General features: G+C 44.1%; 1 protein-coding gene across 4 annotated transcripts in view; it reads right to left on the bottom strand.

The window, feature by feature from the left end:
• LOC140202284 (FERM domain-containing protein 6-like) overlaps positions 1 to 24027 on the bottom strand; it is a 181463-nt gene that overhangs the window by 29985 nt on the left and 127451 nt on the right. For all 4 annotated transcript variants that reach the window (XM_072267178.1, XM_072267179.1, XM_072267176.1 and 1 more), the window contains exons 3-7: positions 19084 to 19174; positions 14915 to 14994; positions 12119 to 12195; positions 6065 to 6251; positions 4638 to 4793 (exon numbers count right to left, since the gene is read on the bottom strand). In XM_072267178.1, the coding sequence (XP_072123279.1) occupies positions 4638 to 4793; positions 6065 to 6251; positions 12119 to 12195; positions 14915 to 14994; positions 19084 to 19174 (591 nt within the window). The remainder of the gene's footprint in view (positions 1 to 4637; positions 4794 to 6064; positions 6252 to 12118; positions 12196 to 14914; positions 14995 to 19083; positions 19175 to 24027) is intronic.

Here is a 24027-nt window from a genome sequence, read left to right on the forward strand (position 1 = left end):
CAGTCCAAGAGCGGACAAACGTTCCTCATATGTTAGCCCTCTCATTCCCGGAATCATTCTCGTGAATCTTCTCTGTAGCCTCTCCAAGGTCAGCACATCCTTTCTTAAATAAGGAGACCAAAACTGCCCACACTACTCCAAGTGAGGTCTCACCAGCGCCTTATAGAGCCTCAACATCACATCCTTGCTCCTATACTCTATTCCTCTAGAAATGAATGCCAACATTGCATTCGCCTTCTTCACTACCAACTCAACCTGGAGGTTAACCTTAAGGGTATCCTGTACGAGGACTCCTAAGTCCCGTTGCATCTCAGAACTTTGAATTCTTTCCCCATTTAAATAATAGTCTGCCTGTTTATTTCTTCTGCCAAAGTGCATAACCATACACTTTCCAACATTATATTTCATTTGCCACTTCTTTGCCCATTCTTCCAATCTGTCCAAGTCTCTTTGCAGACTCTCCGTTTCCTCAGCAGTACCGGCCCCTCCACCTATCTTCGTATCGTCAGCAAACTTAGCCACAAAGCCATCTATTCCATAATCCAAATCGTTGATGTACAATGTAAAAAGAAGCGGCCCCAACACGGACCCCTGTGGAATACCACTGGTAACCGGCAGCCAACCAGAATGGGATCCCTTTATTCCCACTCTCTGTTTCCTGCCAATCAGCCAACGCTCTATCCACGTATGTAACTTTCCTGTAATTCCATGGGCTCTTATCTTGTTAAGTAGCCTCATGTGTGGCACCTTGTCAAAGGCCTTCTGAAAATCCAAACATAGAACATCCACTGCATCTCCCTTGTCTAGCCTACTTGTAATTTCCTCAAACAATTGTAATAGGTTTGTCAGGCAGGATTTTCCTTTAAGGAAACCATGCTGAGTTCTGCCTATCTTGTCATATGCCTCCAGGTACTCCGTAATCTCATCCTCGACAATCGACTCCAAAGACTTCCCAACCACCGATGTCAGGCTAACAGGTCTATAATTTCCTTTTTGCTTCCTTGCCCCCTTCTTAAATAGCAGAGTGACATTTGCAATCTTCCAGTCTTCCGGAACCATGCCAAAATCTATCGACTTTTGAAAGATCATTGCTAATGCCTCCGCAATCTCCACAGCTACTTCCTTCAGAACACGAGGGTGCATTCCATCTGGTCCAGGAGATTTATCAACCTTTAGCCTATTCAGCTTCCTGAGTACTTTCTCTGTCGTAATTGTGACTGCGCACACTTCTCTTCCCTGCCACCCTTGAGTGTCCGGTATACTGCTGATGTCTTCCTCAGTGAAGACTGATGCAAAATACTTGTTCAGATGCTCCGCCATCTCCTTATCTCCCATTACAATTTCTCCAGCATCATTTTCTATCGGTCCTATATCTACCCTCACCTGTCTTTTACTCATTATATATTTGAAAAAGCTTTTAGCATCCTATTTGATATTACTTGCTAGTTTCCTTTCATAGTTCATCTTTTCCCTCTTAATGACCTTCTTAGTTTCCTTTTGTAAGCTTTTAAAAACTTCCCAATCCTCTGTCTTCCCATTAATTTTTGCTTCCTTGTATGCCCTCTCCTTTGCTTTAACTTTGGCTTTGACTTCTCTCGTCAGCCACGGTTGCATCCTTTTTCCATTCAAAAATTCCTTCTTTTTTGGAATATACCTGTCTTGCACATTCCTCACTTCTCGCATAAACTCCAGCCACTGCTGCTCTGCCGTTCTTCCCGCTAGTGTCCCTTTCCAGTCAACTTTGGCCAGTTTCTCTCTCATGCCACTGTAATTTCCTTTACTCCACTGAAATACTGACACATCGGATTTCGGCTTCTCTTTTTTTCAAATTTCACAGTGAACTCAATCATGTTATGATCACTGTCTCCTAAGGGTTCCTTCACCTCAATCTCTCTAATCACCTCCGGTTCATTACACAATCCAGTACAGCCGATCCCCTAGTGGGCTCAACAACAAGCTGTTCTAAAAAGCCATCTCGCAGAAATTGTACAAATTCTCTCTCTTGAGATCCAGTGCCGACCTGATTTTCCCAATTCACTCGCATGTTAATATCCCCCATAATTATTATAATACTGCCCTTCTGACAAGCCTTTTCTATTTCCTGTTGTAATTTGTAGTCCACATCACTGCAGTTGTTTGGAGACCTGTATATAACTGCCATCAGGGTCCTTCCACCCCTGCGATTTTTTAGCTCAACCGATAAATATTCTGCACCTTCCGATCCTGTGTCACTTCTTTCTACTGATTTGATATAGTTTCTTGCCAATAAAGCCACACCAGCCCCTCTGCCTACCTGCCTGTCCTTCCGATACACCGTGTATTCTTGGACGTTCGGCTCCCAGAGACATGCATCCTTCAGCCACATCTTAGTGCTGGCCACAATATCATACCTGCCAATCTGTAGCTGTACGACAAGATCATCCACCTTATTCCTTATGATGCATGCATTTAAGTATAACACCTTTAGACCAGTATTTGGTACTTATTGCTTTGATTGCACTGCAACTCATCCCAATGGCTGCAAATTTGCCCCATCACCTGCCTGTCTTTCCTAACATCTTTACTGCTCACTATCTTAGATTTATTTCCATTTTCCCCTTCCTCTGCTCTATCATTTGGGTTCCCATCCCCCTGCCAAATTAGTTTAAACCCTCCCTAACAGCTCTATTAAACCTTCCCGCCAGGATATTGGTCCCCTTCGGGTTCAGGTGTAACCTGTCCTTTTTGAACAGGTCATACTTCCCCCAAAAGAGATCCCAATGATCCAAGAATCTGAAGCCTTGCCCCCTGCACCAGTCTCTCAGCCTGATCCTACTATTCTTTCCCTCGCTAGCACATGGCACAGGTAGCAATCCTGAGATTACTACCCTGGAGGACCTGCTTCTAAGCTTCCTTCCTAACTTCTGGAAATCTCTCTTCAGGACTTCCTCCCTTCTCCTACCTATGTCACTGGTACCAACGTGTACCAAGACAACTGGCTGCTCGCCCTCTCCCTTCAGAATATTCTGGACCCGATCTGAGACATCCCGTACCCTGGCACCTGGGAGGCAACACACCATGTGGGTATCTCGATCAGGCTCAGAATCTCCTGTCTGTTCCCCTGACTATGGAATCCCCTATGACTACTGCATTCCTCTTCTTCCTCCTTCCCTCCTGCACAACTGCGCCAGGCTCAGTGCCAGAGACCCAGTCACTATGGGCGTCCCCTGTCAGGTCATCCCCCTCAACAGCAAGATAGTTGTTGCTGAGGGGGACAGCCACAGGGGTGCTCTCCATTATCTGGGCACTTTCCTTCCCTCTCCTGACAAGTCACCCAGTTTTCTGACCCCTGTAGCCTAGGGATAACTACCTCCCTGTAGTTATCACCTCTTCACTTTTTCTAATAAGCAGCAGGTCACCAAGCTGCAGCTCCAGATCCCTAACACGGTCTCTGAGAAGCTGCATCTCGGTGCACCTGGCGCAGATGTGGCCATCAGGGAGGCTGGAGGTCTCCCAGGATTCCCACATCTGACACCCTGAACAAAGCACTAACCCTGCAGGCATGCTATCTAATTCTACAGGAATGAAACAGGAAAATTAAGTCTACTCACCCACTTAAGTCGCCAAACAGATGAACTTTTTAAACTGTTAGCTCGTACCGTTAGCTGTGTGAGCCCTGCTGTTCCTGTCTGTCCGGGCTGATTCGCCAAGGGGGAAAGAAAGAGTTGGTGCCTCGTTCTCGCCTCTTCCCGTTACTGCCGAAGCCCATTGAAGCCAAAGCCCTACACTCTGCTACCACTCACTCCGCTGCCCACTGTATAGGGTGGTCTCCTTTTTAAACTCTCCGCGCTGTCCTGTCTACGTCACGCGCCTACGCAGTCTCATCCTTGCACTCAAAGAAGTTTAAAAAAAAACTGCCTTCCTTCAGAATTCAGCTCCCACGCCGCTCTTCTTGTCCCGATCCAAAAGACAGCCATATACATGAGTAGTGGCCACTTTATTAGAGATACCTGTACACCCGCTTGTTAATGCAAATATCTAATCAGCCAATCACATGGCAACAACGCAATGCATAAAAACATGAAGACATGATCAAGGGGTTCAGTTGTTGTTCAAACCAAACATCAGAATAGAGAAGAAATGTGATCTATGTGACTTTGATCATGGAATGATTGTTGGTGCTAAACAAAGTGGTTGAACTATCTCAGAAACTGCTTATTTCCTGGGATTTTCACGTACAACAGTCTCTAAAATTTGTAGGGAATGGTGCGGTAAACAAAAAGGACATCCAGTGAGTGGCTGTTCTGTGGGTGTTAACTGAGAATAATGAGACAGGTCAGAGCAGAACAGCCAGACTGGTTCAAGCTGACAGGAAAGCAACAGTAACTCAATAACCACCTTGAAGTAGATGGGCTACAGCAGCAGAAGACCATGAACATACACTCAGTGGACACTTTATAGGTACAGGAGGTAGTGATTAAACTGGCCACTGAGTGTATACTGCGTTAACTGCTAGCTGAGAAAAATAAAACATTTTCTTTAAAGCTTTGGTACAGATACTTTATATTTTATTGTAATGTATTTTAATAGTAACCATTTCTCCTCCCAGTTCAACAGTTTATTAAGACAGAATGAAATTTTAAAAAATGTTTCCTTACTTTCTGAAGCCGGTAGTAATGAACAGGCACATCCTCTAAAAGACAAGCCTCTTTAATAAACCTTAGCATCGCCTCCTTCGAAGTCAGTCCACGCTGCTCTCTATGCATTTTTGGAACATGCTTCAAGATATACTCACAGCCCCTTTTTCTAATTACCTATGTACAAGAAAGCAAATATTATTACAATACTTTATTTAAAGCTCTGAACACTACAATTAATGTGGACAATAATAAAATAGAACATGCTAGAAATAATCACAGGTCAGGCAACATCTGTAGGGAAAGACACAGAATTAAGGTTTTGGATTAGTGGCTCCTCATCAGCACTGGTAAAAGTGACAGACAAGAGAGGTTAAAGTTATTGGAAAACAAGCAGCTGCAGCAGCTTGCTTTTGAGTTTTCATACATTGTACACCCATCGTAGCGTAGCGAGTACCAACTGGGTTTCCTCTCACATTCACAAAGGACATATGGGTTAGGGTAAGTGAGTTGTGGGCATGCTATGTTGGCATCAGAAGCATGCGGGCTGCCCCCAGCACGTTCTCAGACTGTGTTGGTCATTGATGTATTTCACTGTATGTTTTGCTATATGCCAATAAAGCTAATCTTTTCTCCTTTGTTTACACTACTGAAAATATATGAAATAAAATAGAACAATGAATGCTGTTTGCTTCACTTTAAATAAGTTATTTAATTGTTTATTTGCACAAGTTTCAAAACACAAAACCTGTAATGGATACACTTTTGCACATTGGTTGTTTGTCCTTGTCCACATTGGATATTTGTTAGTATCGTGTATAATTTTCATAAATTCTATTGCATTTCTTTATTTTCCCTCAGTAACTCACATCCATAAAGATTATGGAGAGAAGTTATGTGTGAGCACTCTACACACATACCACCATAAGACATAGCAGCAGAATTAGGCTATTCAGCCCATCAAGTCTGCTCTGCTATTCTATCACGGCTGATTTATTATACCTTTCAACCCCATTTTCAGTAGCATAGTCGTTAGTACAAGGCTTTACAGTACCAGTAACATAGGTTCAATTTCCACCAGGGTCTGTAAGGAGTTGGTACTTTCTACTTGTGACCATGTAGGTTTCTTCCAAGTGCTCAGGTTGCCTCATGTAATCCAAAGACAGACCGGTTGGTAGGTTAATTGGTCATTGTAAATTCTCCCATGATTAGGCTAGGGCTAAATTGGGGTTTGCCGGATGGCGCAGCTTGAGGGCCTATCCTATTCTGTGCTGTATCTCAATAAATAAATCGGTTCTCTGCCTTCTCCCCATAACCTTGATGTCCTTACTAATCAAGAACTTATCAATCTCTACTTTAAATATACCCATTGACTCGTAGATGCGATGAATATTTGCACTGATAATCATCAAACACCGAAAATAATCAACCAGATGAACTATTCTTACCCATTCAGGGAAATTACACCGAGGTTCAAAGTAGCTCCCAGTGTGCACATTCTTTTTGTAATTTCCCAAGTCAGCCTGCAATGCATACGCCGTAAGCAAAAAATAGGCTTCTTCTCTGCTTGTGCAGCTAGAGTTCAAGACTTGCTCTTTGAGTTGGCAATAATAGAAGTGCCTTGCCTTCTTGTCACTGTAGGAACATGGAACATCTTACCATGGTTAGTTAACAAAGTAAATAATTGCTGATAAGCTAATATTGGTAGTGGTTATCTGCAGGTTAAGAAGGTTTTAAATAGCAAAGATAAAAATTAGCTTTATTCGTCCCATATACAGCAAAACATATAGTAAAAACTATCTTTTGTGGCAAATCAAATCAGCTAGGGTTGTGCTAGCCAGCCTGTAAGTGTTGTCACACTTCCGGCACCACCATAGCTTGCCCACGGCACACTAACCCTAACCACGTCTTTGGAATGTGGGAGGAAACTGGAGCACTTGGACCAAACCCACATGGTCATGGGGTGAATGTACAAATTCCTTCCAGACTGAACCTTAATTGGTTACCTCTGGTGGGTGGAGACCAATTAGACAAACTTTTCTGGTCCAGTACAATCCTCAACCTTCCTGCAAGATACTCTTTCTGGATATCAGATGACCAATGAACGTGACCGTGGCACGGCCAACAATTAATATTATTTTTTAATGGAGGATAAAGCATTTAGACCACAAGACCTTAAGATGTAGGAGCAGAATTAGGTCATTTGGCCCTTCAAATCTGCTTTGCCATTTCATCATGGCTGATCCATTTCGCTCTAAACCCCAATCTCCTGTCTTCTCCCCATAACCCTTCATGCCTGACTAATCAAGAACTTAACAACCTTTGCCTTGAATATTCCCAATGACTTGGTCTCCATAGCCGCCTGGAACAATAAATTCCATAGATTCACCACTCTCTGGCTAAACAAATTCCTCCTCATCTCGATTCAAAAGGATGTCCCTCTATTCTGAGGCTGTGTCCCCTGGTCTTAGACTCCCCCCCTCCGTAAGGGAACATCCTCTGCCCATCCACTCTATTAAGGTCTTTCAACATTTGATAGGTTTCAATGAGGTCATCCATCCTTCTGAATTCCAGCGAGTTAAGGCCAGAGCCATCAAACACTCCTCATATGACAAGTCCTTCAATCCTGGAATCATTCTCCTTTGAACTCTCTCCAAAGTCAGCACATCCTTTCTCAGATAAAGGGCCCAAAACTGCTCACAATACTCCAAGTGAGGCCTCACCAGTGCTTTATAATTACTTCCTTGCTTTTATATCCTAGTCCTCTTGAAATAAATGCTAACTGCATTTGCTGCCTTCATCACTGACTTAACCTGCATATTAACCTTTAGTGAATCTTGCACAAGGACCCCAAAGCCCCTTTGCATCTCAGAGTTTTTAATTTTCTCTCCATTTAGAAAAGTCTACATTTTTATTTCTCCTACCAAAGTGCGTGACCATACACTTCCCGACAATGTATTCTATCTGCCACTTCTTTGCCCAATCTCCTAATCTGTCTAAGTTCTTCTTTAGCCTCCCTGCTTCCTCAACACTACCTGCCCCTCCACCTAATCTTTGTATCGTTCTGCAAACTTGGCCACAAAGCCATCAATTCTATCATCCAAATCATTGACTATATTGTAAAAAGAAGCGGTCCCAAAACGGACCATTGTGGAACACCACTATTCACCACCAGCCAACCAGAAAGGGCACCCTTTTTTCCCACTCTTTGCCTCCTGCCAATCAGCCAATGTGCTATTCACACACGTATCTTTTCTGCTCTAACTTCTTAAACAGCCTCATGTGTGGCACCTTGTTAGACGCCTTTTGAAAATCCAAGTACACAACATCCACCAAATCTCCTTTGTCTATCCTGCTTGTTATTTCCTCAAAGAATCTCAACAGATTTGTCAGGCAGGATTTTCCCTTAAAGAAATCATGCTGACTATGGTCTAAACACATGTGCCCCCATGCACCCCAAAGCCACATCTTAACAATCAGCTTCAACATCTTCCCAACTACTGAGGTCAGACTAACTTGGGGGACCGCTATGTTCAGCACATCCACACCACCTGCCACAAGCGGGACTTCCCAGTGGCCAAACATTTTAATTCCAATTCCAATTCCCGTGTGCCAAGATAAGGTCACCCTCAGAGTGGAGGAGAAACACCTTATATTCAGTCTAGATAGCCTCTAACCTAATGGTATGAAACTCAATTTCTCCTTCCAGTAAACAAATTCCCCTCATCCCCTTTATTTCCCCTCTGACATTTTACCTTTTCTCATCTGCCTATTACTTTAACCAGAGTCCCTTTCTCCTATTGTCCACTCTCCCCTCCTATCGGATTCCTTCTTCTCCAGCCCTTGACTTTTCCCACCCACCTGGCTTTACCTATCACCTTCCAGCTAGCCTCTTTTCCCTCCACCAACCTTTTATTCTAGCAGCTTCCCCCTTCCTTCTCAGTCCTGAAGAAGGGTTTCGGCCTGAAATGTTGACTGTTTATTCATTTCAATAGATGCTGCCTGACCTGCTGAGTTCCTCCAGCATTTTGTGTGTGTTGCAACTGGCCTATCACCTTCCAGCTAGCCTCTTTTCCCTCCACCAACCTTTTATTCTAGTATCTTCCCCCTTCCTTCTCAGTCCTGAAGAAGGGTTTCGGCCTGAAATGTTGACTGTTTATTCATTTCAATAGATGCTGCCTAACCTGCTGAGTTCCTCCAGCATTTTGTGTGTGTTGCAACTGGCCTATAATTTCTGTGCTTGTGCCTCTCTCCCTTCTTGAAAAGAGAAGTGACATTTGCAAATTTCCAGTCGTCCAGAACCATGTCAAAATCAACTGTTTCTTCAAAAATCATCAATAATTCCTCCACAATCTCTTCAGCCACCTCTTTCAGAGCCCTAGAGTATATACCGTCTGATCCAGGTGACTGATCTACCTTCAGACCTTTCAGTTCCCCAAACACCTTCTCTCTAGTAATGGCAACTTCACACACTTCTGGCCTCTGACACTCTCAAACTTCTGGCATACTGCTAGTGTCTTCCACAGTGAAGACTGATGAAAAATACTTACTCAGTTCACGTACCATTTCCTTGTCCTCCATTACTACCTCTCCAGCATTTTCCTGCGATTTGATATCCATTTCGTCTCTCCTTCACACTTTACCTATCTGAAGAAACCTTTGGTATCCTCTTTGATATTATTGGCTAGCTTACCTTCATATTCCATCTTTTCCCTCTATGACTTTTTAGTTGCCTTCTGTTGGCTTTTGAAAGCTTCCCAATCCTCTCATTTTCCACTAATTTTTATTCTATTATATGCCCTCTCTTTGGTTTTTATGTTGGATTTGACTTCTCTTGTCAGCCATAGTTGCATCATCCTGCTTTTATAATATTTCATCTTCTTTGTGATATATCTATCCTGCACTTTCTGAATTGCTCCCAGAAATTCCAGCCATCACCCCTCTGCCATCATTCCGGCTGGTGTTCCTTTTCAATCAATTCTGGCCAGCTCCTCTCTCATACCTCTGTAATATCCTTTACTCCACTGTAATACTGATGCATCTGACTTTAGCTTCTCCTTCTCAAATTGGATGTGAATTTTATAATATTATGATCACTGGCCCACTGCGGGTTCTTTTACCTTAAGCTCTCTAATCAATTCTTGTTTATTGCACAACACCCAATCCCCTAATAGCTGATCCCCTAATGGGCTCAACCATAAACTGCTCTAAAAAGCCACCTCGCAGGCTTTCGAGAAATTCCCCCTCCTGGAATCCAACTCCAATCTGATTTTCCCAATCTACTTGCATATTGAAATACCTCATGATTATTGTAACATTGCCCCTTTGGCATGCATTTTCTATCTCCTGTTGTAATTTGTAGGCCACATCTTTACTACTCTTTGGGGGTCTGCATACAACTCTCATCAGGGTCTCTTTACTCTTGCAGTTCCTGAGCTCTGTCCACAGTGATTCAACACCTTCCGACCCTATCTCACCTCCTTCTCATGATTTGATTTCATTTCATTTTTTACCAACAGAGTAACACCACCCCCTCTGCCTTCCTGTCTGTCCTTTCAATACAATGTGTACCCTTGGATGTTAAGCTCCCAGCTATAATCTTCTTTCAGCCCAAAATGTCATACATGCCAATCTGTAACTGTGCTATGAATTCATTTACCTTATTCCATTTATAAGAAGCAGAGAGGAAAGTCACTTGGGGATGTATGAGTCAAAGAGGAAAGGGGACAGATGTGTTCTAAGATTTGGAAAGGTGAAGAAATTTGCTTCAAATCAGCCAGTCAAGAACTTTAATCACAAGAATCCCCACCACAATTGTACTTCTGTATATACAGCCACACTTATCAATTACTTGTACACTGTAACACACAAAATGCTGGAGCAATTCAGCAGGTCACGCAGAATCTATGGAAATGAATGAACAGTCGACGTTTCAGACCAAGACCCTTCATCAGGACACTGTTTTATAGGATTGCTTTGACTTTTTTTTATGTTAATTATGTTTTTATGCTGTATTGAATCTTGAGTAACAGTCATTTCATTCTCTTTTGCACTCATACTGTTGAATGACAATAAAAATCTTGAATCTTGAGTTGCCACAGGCACCAGCAGCTGAGCAATACACAACAGGAAGGAACCTTAAGAGCATCTTCACATCAACCAGCAGTCAGGGGTAAAATCGGAAACATGCTGAATCTACAACACCATTGTCCAACTCACAAGTACAACATTGTCTGAAAATTGGGAACATTCAGTGACCCCTAGAATCATTTCTAGCACATCTGGTGCTTCCTTCTTTAACATAACTTTGTTAAATTATCAAAATAAACTTTATTCATGATAAAAATATTTACAAGTATAAATCATTCAATCTCTTACATTCCGACATCAGTACGATTCGATTGCATTCCTTAAAACCAATAGGACCGTTGCCACTCGTGGCCCCCTCGGATGGTACAATAACTGAGGTGTTTCCTCACCCAACTCTGCCCCTCCCTTTACAGCTGTAACACTCTAACACCATCTGATATGGAGGGTCACTGCACAGTACCAGAAAAAAACTTAAGGAAGTTGCAAACTCAGCACCAAGGACATCTTCAAAAGGCGAGAACCCAAAAAGGCAGCATCCGTCATTAAGGACTCCCATCACCTAGGACACGGCCTCTTCTCATTGCTACCATCAGGGAGGAGGTACAGGAGCCTGAAGACACCCGTTTAACGTTTCAGCAACAGTTTCTTTCTCTCCACCATTATATTTCCGAATGAACAATTAACCCATGTACAGCACATCACCTTTTTTCCTGTTTTGCTCTCTTTTTGCACTACTAATTTTATATATACTTATTTGTTGGTTATGTGCTGTGTCATATGACGTGAGCAATTGTGGACCATAATTGTTCTTAGCAAATATTTCTACAGAAGCAGTTTGCCTTGTCTTCTTCTGGGCAGTGTGTTTACAAGTGACTCCAGCCATTATCAATACTCTTCATGGATTGTCTGCCTGGCATCAGTGGTCACATAACCAGGACTTGTGATCTGCACCAGCTGTTCATACGACCATCCCCCACCTGCCCCCGTGGCTTCACCTGACTCTGACTCGGGGGATAAACAGGTGCTACACCCTGCCCAGTGGTGACCTGCAGACCAGTGGAGGGAAGGGATGCTTTACACCTCCTATGGTAGAGATGTATCACCACATTTCCACCCTGCTACCCTTTATATATACTGTAAATATAAATTATATAATTTTATTTTTATTGTAATTTACAGGTTTTTATCAGGTATTGCAATGACCTGCTGTCACAAAACAACAAAGTTCACGACATACGCCAGTTCCGAACCCTAAGATGTGATCCTTCCCCACCAAGCCATTTGGTCCCAAACCCTGCTTTGCTTGCGACAGGGACCTGCCCCAAATTTTCAGAGTTTTACTTTCATAAAACACTTAATTTGTTCTACCTTTTGATTTATATTTCCAAATCTGTTAAATAGGAAGTCAATACCTTATTACTTTTCCATTTTCTACATAGTACTGCACTCTTAAACAAACGACAAATGGAGAGCCAACCTTTTCATCGTTCTGTGGAAAAGATAGAAGGAAGTGAGATTACTGGAATTTAAAATATGCCAAAATTAAAGTCTTCTTGCATTCTAACCCTCCAGAATGGGGCTAAAGAACCATTCTACAAAATGGTGGGTTGGAAAGATATATTCAAGAGTGAACTATTCAACAAAACCATTGCTTCCTGGCTTGATTTAAGAACTGGTGGGGGAATGCTACAATGAGTGCTGCCAGAATGAAGCATCATCCAGGACTCTAATCATTCAGGCCATGTTCTCTTCTCGCTGCTGCCTTAGGACCCATACCACCAGGTTTAAGAATCAGAAACAGTTATTACCCTTTGACAATCAGGCTCCTGAACCACAGGGGATAAGTTCACTCATCTCAACACTAAACCGATTCCACAACCAATGGCCTCACTTTCAAGGACTTTACAAACTCATGTTCTCAATATTATTTATTATTATTATTATTTGTTTTATTTGTATCTGCAGATTTCTTTTTGCACATTGGTTACCTGTCCATCTTTGTGTATAGATTTTCATTGATTCTATAGTATTTCTTTGTTCTACTGTCAATGCTGGCAAGAAAATGAATTCAGGGTGATATATGGTGACATATATGTATCTTGATGATCTAATAAATTTACTTTGAACTTTCAAAAACAATTTAACAAAACCAGAAAGCTTCTTAACTTGATTTGAAATAATCCAAATTTAAATAATTCATGCCACAAACACATTTTAAACACTTTGCTGGCTTGTATTGATTTTCAGCCTACTGGTCTCTATGCTGTAGTCAAAAAACGATGCATCTGAACAACTTCTTTGCTGCTGGGCTCAGGAGTGGACAACAAACACGATGAGCCAGTCCCTTGTCTTTACTCTGAGGATGACTGAGAAATGTGCTGCAATTTTTCAGCTGATTGTGCCGCTGACCTTGAATGACCCTTTTTTCACAATCAAGGGATGAGAGTCTGGAATGAGCTGTCAGATACAATGCAGGTGGAGGCAGATACAATGCAGGCAAATTTTATGAAGTTTGGGTGAGTACTTGGATGGGAGGGGTACGAAGGGTTATGGTCCAGGTGCAGGTCAATGGGACTGGGCAGAATAACAGTTTAGCACAGAATAGATGGGCCGAAGGGCCTGGTTCTGTGCTGAGGTGCTCTATGACTCTATGAAATGGAACTAGTATAGATAGGCATGAATAAGTTAGGCTGAAAGGACACACTTCTGTGCTGTACAATTCTATCATTCTATGAAATGGTAATCCCAGGGAAATAGCCTGATTTTACTTTTAACTTACTTGATAGTTCTAATTTCTTTTTCTAGTAAATTCATTATTTCTCAGAGTTTTCATTAATATTTTGAACAATTTTAAGTGACGGATGATCAGAAGGTGAAAAACTGCTCAGAGGTCTTTGATGGTTGAGCAGCCTGACCCAAGGACCTCAGCACCTACCACATGGGGACCAATTAATTTCCTCAGCCAGAGGCCAGTGAATCTGTGGAATTCATTGCCACAAACTGCAGTGGCAACCAAGTCATTGGGTGTATTTAAAGCGGAGGTTGATAGGTTCTTGATTAATCAGGGCGTCAAAGGTTATGGGGAGAAGGTAGGAGAATGAGATTGAGAGGGATAGTAAATCACCCATGATGGAATGGCAGAGCAGATTGATGGGTAGAGTGGCCTCATCCTGCTTCTCTGACTTGTGGTCTTATGAACTATTTGACTTTCCCAGCTCTGCTCTGCGGGACAAGTGTAACATCTGGGGTTACAGTTCACCTCGCCATGTAAGGCCATGAAAAGTGCAATCTTTGTGCTATGAGTGGCGAGATTCAGTCAGAATGGGAGGATCACTGTGTACATGATCAAAGGTGTTGTCAAAGTGAAGAATGCACTCAGTAGCCACTTTATTATTACCTCGTGCACCTCGTAAAGAAGCCACTGAATGCATGTTTATGGTCTTTTGCTGCTGTAGCCCATCCACTTCAAGATTTGAGATGCTCTTCTACACATCACTGTTACAACGGTGGTTGTTTAAGTTACTGTTGCCTTCCTGTCACCTTGAACCAATCTGGTCATTCTTCTCTGACCTCTCTCATTACAAGCTGCTTTTGCGCACAGAACTGTCACCCGCTGCATGTGTTTTGTTTTTCACATCATTCTCTGTGAACTCTGGGGCAGAGGTTCTTAACTTGGGGTCCATGGATCCCTCGGAGGTCCGTGATAGACTCCAAGAGGTCCATGAACTTGGATGGGAAAAAATTACATCTTTAATTTCACTAACCTCAAACTGAAATTTAGCATTTCCTTCACTGATGACCTTAGGCAACAAACCACAGTAGTATTAGCAGTCCCTGTGACTTTGTTACTTCTGTAATCCTATGAATTTCATTTTCTATATTTAAATATATTATTCTGAGAAGGGTCCATAGTCTTCACCAGGCAGCCAAGGGAGTCCGTGGCATCGAAAAGGTTAAGAACCCCTGACCTAGAGGTACATAATGAAGTGGATGGAGCATAGGTGCTCGGCGAAGCGGTCTCCCAGCCTATGTCGGGACTCACCAATACACACACACACACACACACACACAGAGTCACAGTCACATGCAAAGACATATTTGTAGATCTGTTATTTTATAAGATGAACAATGAAGGATTGTACACCAGGACACCTAAAATGTTTGAAAATTTGTTGCTAAGGATGTATCAGAAAGTCAGTAAGACTTACTTTGCTTGTTTCTTTCTTCCATTCCTTGGGAAAATATTTGTTTAGCTTCTGCTCCAAGTCCATGAAAATGTGTTCATTGTCTAAAAAACATGGATATAGTGTTTAGTTATTCACTTTTAGAGTAGTTTACTTTAGATTATTTGTAACAAAATCAATGGAAAATATGACCTGCACGTCACTCTGAGTTATGTGGTTTCAGATAGTACTGTGTCTGTGCTGTCAGAGCATGCCCTCAGCTCATTGCTACCGTCAGGAAGGAGGTACAGGAACCTGAAGGCACACACTCAGTACTGATTCAGGAACAGCTTCTTCCCCTCTGCCATCCGATTTCTGAATGGACATTGAACCCATGAAAACTATCTCACTACTTTTTTATATCTTTTTGCACTGTTGATTTAATTTAACTACTTAATACATATATATTTACTTACTGTAATTCACAGATTTTTGTTCTCTCTATTATTTTGTGTGGAATGCTCTGCCACAGACAGCTAAGGATCCATGGGTATATTTAAAGTGAAAGATGATAGTTTCCTGATTGGTCAAAACATCAAAGGTTATGGCAAAAAGGCAGGTGCATGGGGTTGAGTGGGATCTGGGATAGGCCATGGTGGAATGGTGGAGCAGACTCAATGGGCTGAATGGCCTAAAAATGCTCATAGGTCTTATGTATTGTATTGTACTGCTGCCTCAGAGTTAACAAATTTCCCAACATATGCCCATGATATTAAACCCAATTCTGATTCTGATTGTAAAGAATGCCATTTAGTTCTGCTTCTCTGCTCTTCCCACAGAGCCTACAAGTTATTTTTACTCAATTATCTCACTAATTTTCTTTTGAAAATCCTGACTGACTGTTTCTGTGACCCTTACACACGATGATTCCCAGATTATAACCTCTCTGTGTATTAAACAATTTTTACTCACGTCGTCTGTTTCCTTTACCTAGCACTTTTGAATTATGACCCTGTTCTTGAGTCAAGTGGTAACTATTCATCCTTACGGAGACTTTACTTTCCTAAACTTCCTTTTACTAGACTAAAAGCATAGCAGTTAGCGCAACTCTACCATAGCAGCTGTAAGATTGGAGTTTGATGCCCACCACTGTCTGTAAGGACTTTGTACGTTTCTCTCCACGACTGACTGAGTCTCCGTTCTACCCACGTCTCGAAGACATTCAGGTTAGGGTTAGTGAGTTGTGGCCATGTTATGTTGGAGTTGGACGAGTGGTGACACTTGGGGGCACAACGCTGGCACAAATGGTACATACAGTATACACGTGACAAACTTTAAACTTTAACCTTTACACTACACGCATAACTTTGCTGATGACATGGGGGCTTCATCGCATGACCCTACAATATGAGGTGGAACCATCAATATTTTAATGAAGGCGTTCAATTTGAACAACATATTTCATTGGCAAATATCAACAAACCAATAAACTACAAACTAATCAGAATGTTGATGCACAAAGAACCATTCTTTTCATTTCTTTGCATTCTGAATTCCTCTGAGATCTGGAAGTTTAACCACTATTTCTTACTATCCCTGTGAAAAGATGTGGGGAGACATTTTCTTGAACCACTGCAGTCTTTGCGGTCAATGTACTCACACAGTTCTGTTGTCAAGGAAGTTCCTGAATTTCAACCTAGCAACTATGAAGTGTTGTAACTGGGTGACCATCAGATCTTATTCAGTATCATTAAAAGTGTACTTAGGCAGCCATCCGGGTAATGCTAGAACAGTTGTCTGTGCCTTTAAGGGAGATGGTGATGTCATTACGCACGCGCGGGATAGTGGGGAAACCATTTTGCTTTCTGCTGAAGACGTGGTAAGGTGTTGGAAGTGGATCCCTCCCAGAGTGTGCTGGGCATGGTGAGGAAAGGTGAGCATTAATTGACAATATCCATGTGAATTCATTTAGGCTTGTTGGCGGATCGAGAATATCGGTAATTTGACGTGCTTTACATGTGGATGCTTTAGATTTCCACGAGTGAAGAAATCAACGCCGAGTAGTATGGCTTATACCAAGTTCCTCACCATCCAAGTAGGTGAGTCCCCCTGTAATTTAACTACCAGGCAATACCTTGTAAAAGTTGTGCCAAAGTCTACCTTTTGTCTAACTTTATTGAATTGGGACTGATTGTGCATGTAACCGCGTAGCGTGAATGTTTAGTCTCTATTCGGAAGTTCAGCACGTGTGTACGTCTTAGATGAGATGTATTCGCTTACATTTTTCGCTGTTATGTATAAGATGCAGGGTGGGTGGGATTCTCATGTTGTTTGTATTGCGTTCCTTCAGGATTGCCACTACCATATTTGTACCGTATTAGTTCTGGTGTTTTTAAACTGCAAACGCAATTCTGTCCATACACAAGGGTGTGGATCGAAAGTTAAACTGAGATTGTAACGGCAAGAACTGGTTGTAAATTCGTTCGTTTGGTTTCGCGACCCTCTTCTGGCACTTAAACATCTAAAGAAATTAAAACCTGAAAAAGTCTTTGTTATCCTGAGTGTGTACTTTTTCCCCAGGCTACATATATTTCCAAACCAAGATAAAGATTAAAGAGATTTAGTTTTAATTTGTCACATGTGCATTGAAACACAGTGAAATGCATCGCTCTGTTAAATCAGCTGGGGTTATGCTGGGCAGCCAGCAAGTGTCGCTACACTTCCAGTGCCAACGCAGCATGCCCACAACTCACCGACACTAACCATACATTTTTCAGTGTCAACACAGCATGTCCACAACTCACCAACACTAACCATACATTTTCCAGTGCCAACACAGCATGCCCACAACTCACCAACACTAACCATACATTTTGGAATGTGGGAGGACACTGGAGCACCTGGAGGAAACCCATGTGGTCACAGGAGAACATACAAACTCCTTACATTGAACCCCAATTGGTGAAAGCTGGTTCTGCAAAGCAATTGCGCCGACAAGATAGTAGTATTTCTGTACATTTGCCCTTTCACAGAAGCCATTGGTTTGGAAGGTGCTATTGAAATAACCCAGGTGAGTAAGTGCAGTGCATTTGGAGATGCATCCAGATTTGCACTGAAGGGAAAGCATGTTTCGGGCCATGCAGAGGGTACCAAACAGCAGGCTATTTTACCCTGGATAGTGTCAATTTACACTGGTCCAGGCAAATGGACAGCATTCTTACATAGTTCTGGAGTTGTGCCTTGTCATTGGTGGAAAGGTTTGGCATGTCAACGAGCGAATCACTTACCATAGGATTCTTACCTGCTCTTCTATCCCTAGTCTGTACATGTGGCTGGCTCATTAATCTGTTAGATAATAGTAACCCAGAGACGGTGACAGTGTTGTTTGTCCAGCAGAATTTTAAAAATTTCATTGCTAATGGAACCATAATGCACAGAAGACCATAAAGCCATAAATCAGATGAATTAGGCCATTTGGTCCAATGAGTCTGCTCCGCCATTCCATCGTGGTTGATCTATTATCCCTCTCAACCCCATTCTCCAGCCCTCTCCCCATAGCCTTTGATGCCCTGACTAATCAAGAACCTATCAAACTCTACCTTAAATATATCCAATGACTCTACAGCTGTAGCAACAGATTCCACAGATTCACCACCCTCTGGCTAAAGAAATTTCTCCTCTTAACTGAAAATAAAATGAAAAAAACATTCTACCTTAAGATAAGATGAATCCCAATTCTATTCATCTACTTGAACACTTCATTTACCTTCTTGCTTAAGATTATTGTAGAGGTCAAAGGTTGCATAGCAGATAGCATAATGCTTAACAGCACCAACAATCAGGATTCAATTCCCGCCCCGTCTGGAGGAAGTTTGTTCATTCTCCCCATGTCCGCACGGGTTTCCAAAGGTTAGTGATGTGGTAGGCAAGGGTGTATGGGTTAGTGGTGGGCAAGCTATGTTGGTGCCGGAAAGGTGACGATGCTTGTGAGCTGCCCCCCTCACATCCTTCGACTGTGTTGGTCATTGAGGTAAATGACACATCTTTCAATGTACATGTGACAAAGCTAATCTTTAATCTTCAAAATGAAGTTTCACACACATGCATCTCTACAAAGTTATTTAAGATAAAGTGTTTGACAAGAACCATCAGTTAGCCACACCTTTCACTGGAAGTCTTCTCACAAAGGAAAGGCTAACACTATTGCAACTTACTCTGTACCACACTCAGTCCCAAGAAGTGACCATCTCGGATCTTTAGTATGTCACAAACTTGACTGTAGAGTTGCTGAACTGTATCTTTTATCTGTAAATAAAGAAACAAGTCAGAAAAAGGAAGGCACAACACAATATTCAGCAGTTCAAGGGGTAAGCAGTTTCCAGTTCCTGGGTGTTAACATCTCTGGCACGACAGCAGTTATATTTCATCAGGAGTTTAAGGAGATTACTACAGATGTGCCACAGAGAGCATTCTAACTGGTAGTATCACCATCTGGTATGGGGGGGGGAGGGGGCACGACACAGGATCAGAAAAGACTGCAAAAGGTTGTAAACTCAACCAGCTATATCACAGGTACTAACATCTCCAGCATTCAGAACACTTTCAAAAGGCAATGCCTTAAAAAGGAGGCATCATCATTAATGACCCAATCACCCAAATCACCCAGGAGATGCCCTCTGCTCATTACTACCATCAGGGAGGAGGTACAGGAGCCTGAAGGCACACACTCAACCTTACAGGAACGGGTTCTTTCCCTCTGAATGGACAATGAACCCATGAACACTTCCTCACTATATTTCCTGGAAGAGGTACAGTCGACGTTTCAGGCCGGGACCCTTCGTCAGGACTAACTGAAGGAAGAGTTAGTAAGAGATTTGAAAGTGGGAGGGGGAGGGGGAGATCCAAAATGATAGGAGAAGACAGGAGGGGGAGGGATGGAGCCAAGAGCTGGACAGGTGATTGGCAAAAGGGATACGAGAGGATCATGGACAGGAGGTCTGGGAAGACAAGGGGGGGGGGGGGAACCCAGAGGATGGGCAAGGGGTATAGTCAGAGGGACAGAGGGAGAAAAAGGAGAGTGAGAGAAAGAATGTGTGTATAAAAATAAATAACAGATGGGGTACGAGGGGGAGGTGGGACATTAGCGGAAGTTAGAGAAGTTGATGTTCATGCCATCAGGTTGGAGGCTACCCAGGCAGAACATAAGGTGTTGTTCCTCCAACCTGAGTGTGGCTTCACCTTTACAGTAGAGGAGGCCGTGGATAGACATGTCAGAATGGGAATGGGATGTGGAATTAAAATGTGTGGCCACTGGGAGATCCTGCTTTCTCTGGCGGACAGAGCGTAGATGTTCAGCAAAGCGGTCTCCCAGTCTGCGTCGGGTCTCGCCAATATATAGAAGGCCACATCGGGAGCACCGGACGCAGTATATCACCCCAGCCGACTCACAGGTGAAGTGCTGCCTCACCTGGAAGGACTGTCTTGGGCCCTGAATGGTGGTAAGGGAGTAAGTGTAAGGGCATGTGTAGCACTTGTTCCGCTTACACGGATAAGTGCCAGGAGGGAGATCAGTGGGGAGGGATGGGGGGTATGAATGGACAAGGGAGTCGCGTAGGGAGCGATTCCTGCGGAAAGCAGAGAGAGGGCGGGGGAGGGAAAGATGTGCTTAGTGGTGGGATCCCGTTGGAGGTGGCGGAAGTTACGGAGAATAATATGTTGGACCCGGAGGCTGGTGGGGTGGTAGGTGAGGACCAGGGGAACCCTATTCCTAGTGGGGTGGCGGGAGGATGGAGTTAGAGCAGATGTACGTGAAATGGGGGAGATGCGTTTGAGAGCAGAGTTGATAGTGGAGGAAGGGAAGCCCCTTTCTTTAAAAAAGGAGGACATCTCCCTTGTCCTAGAATGAAAAGCCTCGTCCTGAGAGCAGATGCGGCGGAGACGGAGGAATTGCGAGAAGGGGATGGCGTTTTTGCAAGAGACAGGGTGAGAAGAGGAATAGTCCAGATAGCTGTGAGAGTCAGTAGGATAAGCTGTCTCCAGAGACAGAGACAGAAAGATCTAGAAAGGGGAGGGAGGTGTCGGAAATGGAGCAGGTAAACTTGAGGGCAGGGTGAAAGTTGAGGCAAAGTTAATAAAGTCAACGAGCTCAGCATGCGTGCAGGAAGCAGCGCCAATGCAGTCGTCGATGTAGCGAAGAAAAAGTTGGGGACAGATACCAGAATAGGCACGGAACATAGATTGTTCCACAAAGCCGACAAAAAGGCAGGCATAGCTAGGACCCATACGGGTGCCCATAGCTACACCTTTGGTTTGGAGGAAGTGGGAGGAGCCAAAGGAGAAATTATTAAGAGTAAGGACTAATTCTGCTAGACGGAGCAGACTGGTGGTAGAGGGGAACTGATTAGGTCTGGAATCCAAAAAGAAGCGGAGAGCTTTGAGACCTTCCTGATGGGGGATGGAAGTATATAGGGGCTGGACATCCATGGTGAAAATAAAGCGGTGGGGGTCAGGGAACTTAAAATCATCGAAAAGTTTAAGAGCGTGAGAAGTGTCACGAACATAGGTAGGAAGGGATTGAACAAGGGGGGATAAAAAACCGTGTCGAGGTATGCAGAAATGAGTTCGGTGGGGCAGGAGCAAGCTGAGACAATAGGTCTGCCAGAACAGGCAGGTTTGTGGATCTTGGGGAGGAGGTAGAAACGGGAAGTGCGAGGTGTGGGAACTATAAGGTTGGTAGCAGTGGATGGGAGATCCCCTGAGCGGATAAAGTCGGTGATGGTGTAGGAGACAATGGCCCGGTGCTCCTTAGTGGGTATCTGCGAGTTGTCGCTGTGCCTCGGCAAGGTAGAGGTCAGTATGCCAGACTACAACAGCACCCCCCTTATCGGCGGGTTTAATAGTAAGGTTAGGATTAGTGCAGAGGGAATGGAGAGCAGAGCGTTCCGAAGGAGTGAGGTTGGAATGGGAACAAGGTGCGGTGAAGTCGAGACAGTTGACGTCCCGTTGGCAGTTTAGCGATAAAGAGATCCAGAGCAGGCAGAAGACCAGAGCGGGGTGTCCATGAAGAAGAGGAGGGTTGAAGACGGGAGAAGGGGTCATCGGTGGGGGTAGAAGAGTCCTTGCCGAAGAAGTAGGCTTGGAGACAGAGACGGCGGAAGAGGAGTTCCGCATGGTGGTGAACACGGAACTCGCTGAGGTGTGGGCGAAGGGGGACAAAGGTGAGGCCCTTACTGTTGGAGCGTTCTGCCTCCAACAGTTGAAGGTCAGAGGGGATGGTAAAGACCCGGCACGGACGAGAGCTGGGATCAGAGGGGGGAGGGAGGAGGCTGGGGGTGTCAATGGAGAGGGGAGGGTTGGGGAGAGAGGAAGGTGGAGCCTCTGAGGACCCAAGAGCTGACAATGGGATCTGAAGGAGACGGGATTGCAGAGTTTTGGTGGGGTAAGGGGAGACCTCCTCTTATTTAACCCTTGATCGTGACCCCACTAAGGAGCACCAGGCCATTGTCTCCCACACCATCACCGACTTTATCCGCTCAGGGGATCTCCCATCCACTGCTACCAACCTTATAGTTCCCACACCTCACACTTCCCGTTTCTACCTCCTACCCAAGATCCACAAACCTGCCTGTTCTGGCAGACCTATTGTCTCAGCTTGCTCCTGCCCCACCGAACTCGTTTCTGCATACCTCGACACTGTTTGATCCCCCCCTTGTTCAATCCCTTCCTACCTATGTTCGTGACACTTCTCACGCTCTTAAACTTTTTGATGATTTTAAGTTCCCTGGCCCCCACCGCTTTATTTTCACCATGGATGTCCAGTCCCTCTATACTTCCATCCCCCATCAGGAAGGTCTCAAAGCTCTCCGCTTCTTTTTGGATTCCAGACCTAATCAGTTCCCTTCTACCACCACTCTGCTCCGTCTAGCAGAATTAGTCCTTACTCTTAATAATTTCTCCTTTGGCTCCTCCCACTTCCTCCAAACTAAAGGTGTAGCTATGGGCACCCATATGGGTCCTAGCTATGCCTGCCTTTTTGTTGGCTTTGTGGAACAATCTATGTTCCGTGCCTATTCTGGTATCTGTCCCCCACTTTTCCTTCACTACATCGACGACTGCATTGGCGCTGCTTCCTGCACGCATGCAGAACTCGTTGACTTTATTAACTTTGCCTCCAACTTTCACCCTGCCCTCAAGTTTACCTGCTCCACTTCCGACACCTCCCTCCCCTTTCTAGATCTTTCTGTCTCTGTCTCTGCAGATAGCTTATCCACTGATGTCTACTATAAGCCTACTGACTCTCACAGCTATCTGGACTATTCCTCTTCTCACCCTGTCTCTTGCAAAAACGCCATCCCCTTCTCACAATTCCTCTGTCTCCGCCGCATCTGCTCTCAGGATGAGGCTTTTCATTCTAGGACAAGGGAGATGTCCTCTTTTTTTAAAGAAAGGGGCTTCCCTTCCTCCACTATCAACTCTGCTCTCAAACGCATCTCTCCCATTTCACGTACATCTGCTCTCACTCCATCCTCCCGCCACCCCACTAGGAATAGGGTTCCCCTGGTCCTCACCTACCACCCCACCAGCCTCCAGGTTCAACATATTATTCTCCGTAACTTCCACCACCTCCAACGGGATCCCACCACTAAGCACATCTTTCCCTCCCCCGCCCTCTCTCTGCTTTCCGCAGGGATCGCTCCCTACGCGACTCCCTTGTCCATTCATCCCCCCCATCCCTCCCCACTGATCTCCCTCCTGGCACTTATCCTTGTAAGCGGAACAAGTGCTACACATGCCCTCACACTTCCTCCCTTACCACCATTCAGGGCCCCAATCAGTCCTTCCAGGTGAGGCGACACTTCACCTGTGAGTCAGCTGGGGTGATATACTGCGTCCGGTGCTCCCGATGTGGCCTTCTATATATTGGCGAGACCCGACGCAGACTGGGAGACGGCTTTGCTGAACACCTACGCTCTCTCTGCCAGAGAAAGCGGGATCTCCCAGTGGCCACACATTTTAATTTCACTTCCCATTCCCATTGTGACATGTCTATCCACGGCCTCCTCTACTGTAAAGGTGAAGCCACACTCAGGTTGGAGGAATAACACCTTATATTCCGTCTGGGTAGCCTCCAACCTGATGGCATGAACATCGACTTCTCT

This window comes from Mobula birostris, chromosome 8 (genome assembly GCF_030028105.1).
Source record: "Mobula birostris isolate sMobBir1 chromosome 8, sMobBir1.hap1, whole genome shotgun sequence".
Classification (NCBI taxonomy): Eukaryota; Metazoa; Chordata; class Chondrichthyes; order Myliobatiformes; family Myliobatidae; genus Mobula; species Mobula birostris.